The sequence below is a fragment of the Pollachius pollachius genome (genome assembly GCF_949987615.1).
Source record: "Pollachius pollachius genome assembly, chromosome: 20".
In the NCBI taxonomy this organism is placed as follows: Eukaryota; Metazoa; Chordata; class Actinopteri; order Gadiformes; family Gadidae; genus Pollachius; species Pollachius pollachius.
In genome coordinates this window covers 4,330,890-4,341,738 of record NC_136953.1, presented here as the reverse complement: position 1 = coordinate 4,341,738, position 10,849 = coordinate 4,330,890, and the positions used below count along the sequence as shown (strand labels likewise).

General features: G+C 48.7%; 1 protein-coding gene across 1 annotated transcript in view; it reads right to left on the bottom strand.

The window, feature by feature from the left end:
- The window catches only part of dnah2 (dynein, axonemal, heavy chain 2), a gene marked incomplete at both ends in the record, with an annotated part of 182,899 nt that overhangs the window by 78,991 nt on the left and 93,059 nt on the right, over nucleotides 1–10,849 (bottom strand). The window contains 3 exon segments of the mRNA XM_079758404.1: nucleotides 1,146–1,263; nucleotides 5,911–6,129; nucleotides 10,654–10,779. Coding sequence (XP_079614530.1) covers nucleotides 1,146–1,263; nucleotides 5,911–6,129; nucleotides 10,654–10,779 — 463 coding nt within the window.

The window sequence follows — 10,849 nt, the reverse complement described above, 5'->3', positions numbered from 1 at the left end:
CTTCACCCCCACCCCGCCACGCGTCCAACACAACTCACACCACATGATCCCGACCGACACCCACGCACTCAACTGTCCCTCTCTTTTCGGCCGCTCTGCAACAGGCCAGTGTGAGGACGTGTGTGTGTGTGTGTGTGTGTGTGTGTGTGTGTGTGTGATTGTGTGTGTGTGTGTGTGTGTGTGTGTGTGTGTGTGTGTGTGTGTGTGTGTGTGTGTATGTGTGAACAGTGCACAGTCTTTGAACGAGTGCTGGTTCACAGTGAGTCTCGGCTCGTTCTGCTGTGGTCCGCCCAGTTGACAGTCAACAGCAAATAACGTTCTTCTCTCCGTCTTCTTTTGTGTATTTTGTTTGCTCCACCACCGTCACAATGCCCACTACCACCACCAGCACAATGATAACCATTATCAACACAGCCGCCCCTGCCATCATCCCTAGTAGAACAACAAACCCATTCAGTTTGATTTTGTTTAGAACCAGGAAGGCAGCATGAGGAAAACAGGAATGCAGCTAGTCAGAGCAGAAACAGCTAATGATTATTGTGATAATATATTGATTACTCTACCGGTAATTGCGAATGGTGGGGTGAAGCGGACAGCTGCACACTCACCAAGTCACGCTGCTTACGTCTCTCTGTGACGTCAATACACATCTCATACACTGTTAATCCCCCAATAAATCCAATATAAGTCCACTTTAGATCTAGAACTCATTTTCTTAGTTGTTTTTTGTTTCATTAATAATCGAAAAAAACAAAATAGTAACAAGGAAATATAAGACAAATCGATGAATGAGTCAATAAATCAATAAATCAAGTACAGTGATTTAACTGATCAATTTATCATAATTTTTCTTTGTGACTTGTGTGATCTATATTGCTTCCAACACATCCTCCCCCTTTGTCCACTACAATTCATTACAACCAATTCATTACAACACTTAGAATGAACTTGGGAACAAACCACCACTGCCGCCTGGTGACTGCCTGGATCATTAGCTCTACCATCCTACTGACCCTCACTCTAGTGAGGGTCACCTTTGTTATGTCATCGCCACCATCAACGTGACTCAAACGTATGGGAGGACGGCGGACACTGATTTTGAAGCACTATGGAGGAGCCCCTGTGTGAGGTGGACGTGAGTGTACCTGCGCACGCGGTCCTCATCAGGGAGGACAGCAGGCCGTCGGTCCACTCGTTGGTGGACAGGTTGCTCTCTCCGTACAGCTCTCCCAGGCTCACCGCCTTGGGGTTCAGGGGGTAGTCCTGTGGAGGCGGAGTCCAAGGCTCATATGTTAGTGTGAAAAGAATGAATGAACAAGAAAAGTTTGGAAAGATTGCTATCAGGAAGAAAAAGGATGCAGATTGACACTAAGGGGGGCCCATTATTGTTGTTTGTTCATAAGCCCGTCACCCGTGATTAGTTTCGACAGCTAGCATCAAGTGTCTTCCATTAGCCGAGCTAATAACTTCTGGGTAGATTGTAGTCAATTTAAAAAGAGTGGCAAGTCAACGTGTTCAAATGTAACACGTTGGGCTGCTGTTTCATGGTGATGAAGAGAATAGAGAGAGAGAAAGAGGAGAGAAAGAGAGGAAAAAGAGCCAGAGTGATGGGAGAAAGGATCGTGAATAGTCGAGGCGGAGGTAGGGGGGGAGGAAGATGGAGCCCAGAAATAGATGAGCACAGAGCAAGGTATCGAGTCAGAAAATGAAAGAAAAGACGGCAGGCACCGGAAAGGAGAAGGGGAACGAGCAAGTGTGACAAAGCAAGAGAACATGCAGGGGAAAAAGACAGCGGGAGAAAAAGAAGAGAGGGAAAGAAAAGATTGGAAAAGGTAAGGAGGAAATGACGGAGAATAGGAAAGTGAGCGGTCGAGACGGCGGAGAGAGAAGAATAGAGGAGGAGAGAGCGGAGGGAGGGAGGGAGAGAGAAAGAGAGGAGAGAGAACATGAGTATGAGAACAAGTCATCGTCAGGGTGCAAGGGTTAGTGCGGCAAGAGCGAGGAAGAGAAATAGAAGGAGAAAGAGAGAGAGAGAGAGAGAGAGAGAGAGAGAGAGAGAAAGACAGAGACAGTGGGAGAGAGACAAGGGAGAAGACATAAATAGATGTGTTGAGTCTCAGAGGGAGCCCGGAACAAGGCTGAGAGTATACAGAATAATAGAGGACACACACACACACACACACACACAGACACCAAGCTTCCTCTTAATGCAGAAGCAGTGTGGCGCTATAAGAGGGTGAAAGGGAGTAGAGGTGGCCGTGATAAGGTGAGAGCAAGAGGTCAACTCACATGGTTTTTGGCGGTTGCATGAATGCACACACACCGCACGCACACTCACGCAGTCACCCCCCCCACACACACACACACACAGGGCTAGTTTTAACCAGGTGGGGCATTCCAATCCTAATATTACTCCCCACCTACATACCCCTCAGTCTTTGGTCCATTTCTTTATTTAGCCTTACACTATGTGCGTAGGTGGGCGAGTGAAGGGGGGTGAGACAGTAACCGGGGCGATTGTGGATGGAGGGATGAGGCCGACACACACACTTTCCAAAGCCGTGCCAACCGGCCGCGGGCGGGGGTGCCAGCTGGGGTGTCATCAAACGTGGCTAGTGGTTAGCCGCCGTGCCACCATACATATTGTCACTGGGAAGCTAAGCGTTAAGCGCCGGCAATTAGCCATGCCTCTGTTCCCTGTCTCTCTCTTGTCGATACCACCACCGGCTAAAGCACGACGCCCAGTTTGTCTGTGAGTGTGTGTGTGCATGAGTAAATGTCGGCGCCAAAAGGCCATTTCAAAATGCCTGCATTGTTGCGTCGTGTTGTTGTTGTTGTGTGTAATACAGGGACAGAGAGAGAGGGAGAGAAAGAGACAAAAGAGAGACTTTATTTAAATGAAATTATGGGAATTTGTTTGGCTGTGTGCATTAGGGAGTGAGTGTGTGTGTGTGTGTGTGTGCATGTGTATCTGTCTGTCTGTGTGTGTGTGTGTGTGTGTGTGTGTGTGTGTGTGTGTGTGTGTGTGTGTACATGTGTGTGTATGTGTACGTGTTATGTGTGTGTGATCGTGGGCATGCATGCCTATGTAAGTATTTATTTGTTTGTGTTCCCCGGGCGGCGTGTGTGTTGATGTGCGTTCGGGAGCTGGGGGATGGGGCGATGCATGCATTTACATAGGGAGGGGGGGTGGGAGGAGGAACTGGGTGGAAGGGATGGGAAAGAGACTATGGGAGGGGGAGTTGGGAGAGGGCTTGGTGTAGGGAGATGTAGTAAAAAAGAGCGGGAGGATGATGTGGGAGGAGGGAACGGGAGAGAGTTGGGAGAAGGTGTGGTGCATGGAGGGTGGGAGAGCGGGTATAGGGGGACTTATAAGAGGTAGGGAAGATGCATGGGGGGGAAGGGAGATGCGAGGAGGAGGTTGCGAGGGAGGAGAAGGGGATGGTGCTTATTAGCATCATCAGAGGGAGTGTGACTCAGCCACCACCAGGCCTGGAGCGCTCCGAATAAAGCTGGATGGACACATACTCTCTTCATACAGAGGAGAGAGCAGAGGAAGTACTGACACACACACCCAAGAACAGCCAGCGAGAGAGAGGCACCGCATGGAGGATGTGGAGAGAGATAGAGAGAGAGGGATGGGGAGAGCGAGAGAGAGAGAGAGAGAGAAAGCAAGAGAGAGAGAGAGATAGTAGAGAGAGGGAGACAGAGAGACTGAAAAAGAGAAATAGAGCAAGCAAGATGGAGGGAGAGAGAGTTTGAGATGGGGAAAGAGAGCCAGGGAGAGAGAGAGAATATGAGAGCTGAAATGTCGCTGGAAAGAAAGCGGAAGATGGAGAACAGTGTGTATGAAGGACAGCTTTGAGACGGACGGATACAAACAAACTCAAACCCAGTCTGGTGGCCACTGACATAAGGCCGGGCAGAAAGTGCTGTTTTATTTCTTTCCAATTCTTTTTTGTCTATTCCGTTCTCTTGCCTCTCCGTCTCTCTTTCCTTTCTGTGCTACTATTATTCAGTCTTGCACTTTCTCATTCTTCCTATTCTTTATCGTGCTCTCTCTCTGCCCTCTCATCTTCTGTACAAGATGATTCGCTTTGCTGCTTTAATCTCCGCTTAGGCCACCCGCTCCGTTAAACAGAAAAACACACACCCACTCCAACACACACACACACACACACAAACACATACACAGACACACTCACACACCCAAACACATAGACACACAAACACACACACACTCACACACCCAAACACACAGACACACACACAAACACATAGGCACACACACACATAGACACTCACACACCCAAACACATTGACACGCACACACACACACAAACACATAGACACACACACACACACACACAAACACCCAAACACATTGACACAAACACACACACTCACACACCCAAACACATTGACACACACACACACACATACTCACACACCAAAACACAAACACACACATACACACACACACAAACTTATACACCAAAACACATAGACACACACACACACACACAGATACAAACACACACACACACACACACACACACACAATCATGTAGACACACACACTCCCCCCCACACAAACACACACACACACACAACCAATCCAACTCTTTCATACAAACACATAGACACAAACACACACACACACACCTTCATACACACGCATATGAATACACACACACACGTGCACCTATGAACACATACACACACACACACACTGACACGCACGCCAATAGGACAGCATTATTCTGTCGGGCTCCCTCGGTGCGGGAGCAGAAGGAGTGAGGACCTCTTAAAGTTGAAGATCATGACATACACTCCATTAAGCCGGAGAGGCTCTGAGTCTGCCCAGGGGCCCCGCTCAACAACACCAGCCACGCGGGGGGGGACATTAACACACACGGAGGAGGATTCACTAGGAATCTGGACCCTGTGTGTGTGTGTGTTTGTGTATGAGGTGTGTGGTTGTGTCTATCGTGGAGATCCATCTCGATGTTTGGTTGCCTGTTGGTGGGTGTGTGTGCGTGTGTGTGTGCGTGCGAGTCAGATGAGGAGAGGCACCCCTCGGGGGCTGCGAGAGTGGTCACATGTTGACGAGGCTCACTGATAGGTGTGATGCATGTGCCAACACGCCCCGTGCCACACACACCCATGGGCGTTAATGTGTAATTTTGTGGAAGGATGCCCCCTCTCACACACACACAGATACGCACGCATGCACATGCACACGCACACACACACACACACACACACACACACACACACACGCAAACACACATGAAGACAAACAAGCCCTCTGGGAAGGGGATGTTTTGATATTCACGGTAAATGAGAACGAGATGGGTGGTGGGAGATAGAAAACCAGAGAGGATCATGGGAAATCCCCCCTAAAAAATAATGGGATGAAGAAGGGAAATGAGCAATAAATAAATCAAAAGCCTTTTGGCTGGAAGGGAAGTCATTGACTGAATTATTGCTATTGCCGTACGAAAAAAAATGTTATTTGGTTAATTCTGAATGTTAAGACGTTAAAACACAATTTAATCGTTGAAATTGTTTCAAACTCCCACTCTCTATGCTCCTATTAGCCCAGCCATGGACCTAGACCTCTACCGCCGGGAGGGCAGAGATAGAAAACAACAAGCAACCATAGGTTGTTGGTAACAGGTCCCAGTCGTTGTTTCTGAGCCCATATGAAATTCAAGAGGAGCGAATTGTAAAAAAGGTTGTGTTGTAAGATAACATCCCAGATGAGAAATGTGGGTGTGACAGCAGAATGTACAGGACAGTAGTAGAAATAGAAAACCAAAAAGTAAAAGTAATCAAAAAAAGAAAAGAAAAAGAACTCTGAAAAACTTGAAGAAACAAAGTCCCCCAAAGCGACCAGGCCCGTACCCTGATGAGCTGGTAGCCCGGCTCCCCCTTGCGGTGCAGGGCAGTGAGGGCGTTCTGCAGCGTCCTCCAGGTCACCGTCTTGCCGCTGCCCGTCCGGCCCACCAGCATGGTGGAGTGGCGGGAGCTCTTGGTCTCGTACAGCTGGATGACCTTGGACACTGTGAAGGGGATGGGCTGCAGGCCGCGCTCACACAGCTCCGCCTCGATGGCCTCCCGCAACTAAGGGGGAGGGAGGGGGGAGACAGAGAGGTTTGGGAGTTAGAGAGAGGTTTGGGAGTGAGAGAGGGGGGGAGAGAGTTAGAGAGGTTTGGGAGCAAGGGAGGGGGGAGAGAGTGAGGGGGGGAGGAATGAAAAGAGAAGGGTGTCGCAGAGGGGGGAGAGAGAACGTAGGCAAGAGGTGGGGGCATGGGAGTGAGAGAGAGGGGGGAGAGAGAGAAAGAAAGCAAGAGGGGGGAGAGCCAGAAAAGGGGAGAGGGAAAGGGAGAAGGAGATAGACGGAGGGAATAAGGAGAGTGAGACGTGAAGCCATGCAGACAGATGATGATGACAGGCAGACGGGGTGGGGTAGCTGCAGGTGGAACATACAGCGGAGGAGCGGAGCCACTTTCAAGCAGCAGGGGGCCCCAAGTGATGAGTAGATCTTCCCCGGTCCCCTGAGGAGCTGTTCTCATTAAAACACATTACAGCCCCCGTGTCCCGTAGAGGCCCCAGCGCACGCGGACCCGCCGCACACACATTTCATTACAGACGACCGCTACGCTCTTCTTTTGCCTATAGGAAGTTCAAGATGGCTCACTTAATGGTTCTACCTAGGCAACAAGCTCAGGACTCTTGCCTTACAAAAACAACATACATGGGTGTAGACAGAAATACAGCATACCTGTACACACACACTCTTGCACACAAGCAGACACAAACAGACAACCTGGCACCCTTCGCTCACTGAAACAACAAAATTGATGACGGGCGACAAAAGTGGTTTTCCCCATTTCCAGCTTCACAGCCTTCCAGGCTTTCTTTCAGCACCAGGTGTGTGTCAACAACACATTTCACAGACTAACATCTATCCTGTGCCTTTCCCTCCCCAGCCTCGCATTCCTCCATGTTCACCAGACAATAACTCTCCCTGTGGCGGGGTTCCTTGTTCCTCTACCCCCCCCCCCCCCCCCAAACATGCTCTTTAGAAAACCTCAAGGTGCTGTGACCACTGTGTTTCCTCCGTGGAGAATAAGCCAATAACTCACATGGCTGCAGTCTGACTTATAGGTAGGAGGAGGCAAGCCTGACCTTTTCATGTGTATTATCTTCTAGGAAGCAAATACTGATCCTACCACAGCTGCTGAAGGCCAACAGCATTGGCAGACCGATATATCAGTCTGGTTCGGTATAGTTGATGTGTGCGTGTGTGTATGTGTGTGTGTGTGTGTGTGTATACACCCGCCGACACACACACACTGCTGTAACTCAGGACCATTGTTATCAAGCTGTTTTGCACAACGGGAAAGGAATCAGGCACGGAGACACGGAGAGAATGACAGGAAAGTCAGGCTGCAGCATATAGAATAACGTGTGTTGTGAGAACAGCACCTGGACAACGACACCTGGACACAAAAACAAGATGGAAAAGGATAGAGAGAGAGAGAGAGGGAAAGAAATAGTCTTTATAGAGACGACGTCAAGATTTAGAGAATGAAATTAAGAAATACAGAGCAACTAACCGACAGGCAGGCAGAGAGAGACAGAGAGGGAGAGAGTGAGTGAGAGAGACAGAAAGCGAGACAGAAAGCGAGACAGAGACAGGACCATGCCTCACTAGACAGCGCGCCCATCAAGCCAAACATTTAAAATTACCTTATGGTCTAAAAATGAAAGAGGAGGAGCTCTTGAAACAGGTACAGGAAGAAAGTGAGAAAGGGATACAGAGGGAGAGATACAGAGGGAGGGAAGATCTCCCTAAGCCCGTCTGGGCGTATGGGGGTGGATGTGAGCAAGCGGTGGAGCCTGTCACAGCAGATGGCTGAGGATCCATTTAGCTAACAGGGAGAGAGTCTCAACGCCGCACTAATGACGCTTTCATCACCACCACGACACCTCCAGCCTTACAACGCACCCGGCCCAGCGCCCGCTACATCTGGTGCCACGAGCAACCCTGCAAACACCACCGCCGTCCGCTTGTTGTTGTAAACAACGTCTTCAGAGTATGAGGTTGCAGCTTTGTGAACTTTTGGCTGATTTCTGATTTGTAGTCTCAAACGCAATTTGTCTAGCTGTACCATGGTGTTGGAAATGTAGAAATTGTTGTGGAATTTAGAAGGCACTGATCACTCTACCCCTTATAAATGATTTAACTCCAAAATGTTTATTTCTGATTGTGTGGGTATGGATGCACTCTGTCCATTCGTCGTTTGAACTAGGTTGGGCAGCGCTATAACTTATTTTGTAGCTACACCAATCTTGATTGTATCCTTAGGATGTGCTCAGCCTCACTTTAAAGTCACTATGTTTGAAAAAAGTCTGCTGAATGGCTAAATAAAATAGTAGTGACGAATGGGGACAAGGGATGCAAGTTAACGACTTTTGCGTGCCTCTGCGCCAAATGTACATAACCTTCAGTCCATCCCTCCCTTCCTCCTCTTCCTCCACACATGGCGTCTACCTCCAAATGAGCCATCTGCTTTCCACAGTATGGAGAGGACAGACGAGGAACACAGCACAGATGAAGAATGACCTATCACAGCTGCAATGAATTATTCAGCGTGTGTGTGTCCATTTGTGTGTGTGTGTGTGTGTGTGTGTGTGATTAGAGAGTGTGTGCGTTCTCTTCATGTGGTAAAGTACATTGTGTTATTCATCTAGGCAGATTTATGGAGCATGTTTACAAACATGAACTGGAGGTTTTGGTGGTTGGGGTCATGCAGCCGCACGATCGGAGGACGCCCTCACGCATACGCCAACGAGACAATGATCCCCAGGGTCGTGCTGATCAGCTGATAGACACACAGCTGTACTGGCAACAGTAAAGAGAGAGAGAGAGAGAGAGAGAGAGAGAGAGAGAGAGAGAGAGAGAGAGAGAGAGAGAGAGAGAGAGAGATGCAGAGAAGGGAAAGAGAGCAAGTGCTTGATACAGACAGAGAGGGGCAGGGGGAGACAGGGGGATACTGAGAAATTGAAAGAGAGAGACAGAGTAAGTCAGACAGCCACACAGAAAATGAGGAATGCAGGGAACAATACAGAGAGAAAGACAGACACACAGACAGACACAGAGAAATGCAGGAAACAATACAGAGAGAAAGACAGACACACAGACAGACACAGAGAAAAGCAGAGTACAATACAGACAGAAAGACAGATACACAGACAGACAAATAGATACTGAGAAATGCAGAGAAAAATACAGAGAAACAGACAGACAGACCTAAAAACAGATACTGAGAAATGGAGACAGATAGAGAGAGAGACGCAGGCACACAGACAGACACACAGCCAGACAGACAAACAGATAAATGCAGAGAGAGTCAGCTCGACAGACAGACAGAGACAATAACCATGGTTAACAAAGAGTAAAATGCACAGGCAAAGAGATGGAGAGACAAACTGTGAGACAAATGAAAACAGTGTGGGCCTGGAGTCCATCTCTAGGCCAAGCGTGACTGTGTGTCATTCTGAAGCCTTGGCAGCATTGGTTTGTGCATATTTATATTTCAGCAGCACATTCGATATTAACAGCGGGCGTACGCATCGGAGGACGTCGCCCGAGCCAGAGGCTCTCAGCGCCCTGGGCTCGGCGGACCAAGTGAGACCCAGTCAGATCCACAACTCTGTTCAGCTTCTGGGAGGAGACCAGGGGAGGGGGAGGAGGGAGGGGAAGTCAGCCCATAGATATTTAAACGCAGCAAAACTGACTGTATACACTGTGGTATGGGAGAACCCTGAAGTAAAGATACAATGCATTCTGGCCGGCGGCGGCTTGCAGTGCTGGTCGAGGCGTGCTGCTAGATCAGTGCTGAGGCTGCTTGCTTCAGGGGGGGGGATTGTGTTGACTTTACGCTATGGTGCACATACCATGCCCAGGCGGTTTACCCTGTTTCATTTGTGTGATGCTAAATATGTGTGGGTGCAAAGTGTGTTTGTGTGTGCGTCTGTGCGTGTGTTTGTATGCCATGTGTGTCTGAGGGTGTGTGTGTGTGTATGTAGACTGTGTATGGTCTGTCTGTGTGTGTGTGTGTCATGAGTAGTGTGCAGTGAAACCCTTGTCCTTTTATTGTTTCTTATAGGCGGTTTATTTGTTTTTATTCGCGTGACGAGACGACATTTTGCGATGAAAACAATACCCGAGTTTGAGAACTCAATCATGGGATATATCCCAATATCCCGAGATAGCGAACAAACAATTTGCACCATCTTAGGAGGTTCACATGTAGCATATACTAAAGTTATACAGTCATTCAGCAGATAGGTAACTGCATTCTGTAGTTTTACTCTGTGGTTTATATTTGGGTAGTGAGGACCTAAAACCCAGCATGGGATAGAGATTCGAGGCACAATATTCCTTTAGATGTGCTAGCAAACTGCGGGTGAGCAACGTGCTACTGCGTTGGGGATCAGCGGTGCTGTCATTGCAAACATTAGAGATGTGGTAATATGACTTGATGGGGTAACGCTGAGCTATTAGCGTATAGCGTATAGTTAGGGCAAAGGGAAGGACATAATACGTTAATGCTGGACTGGCAACAGGGCTAGTACCTTTCCGTAGTCGATGGTGGGCGAGTCCACCCCAGGGAACAGGTCCTGGATGATGCTGTTGAACAGCGGCAGGTCCACCGAGGTCAGCTTGGCCAAGTTCATGTCCCTCATGGACATGAGGAGGATCTGGGAGGGGAGAGATCACCAGAGGTCATCAGGGCAGAACAGCTCGGTCGTTATTTTACAGATTTATCGT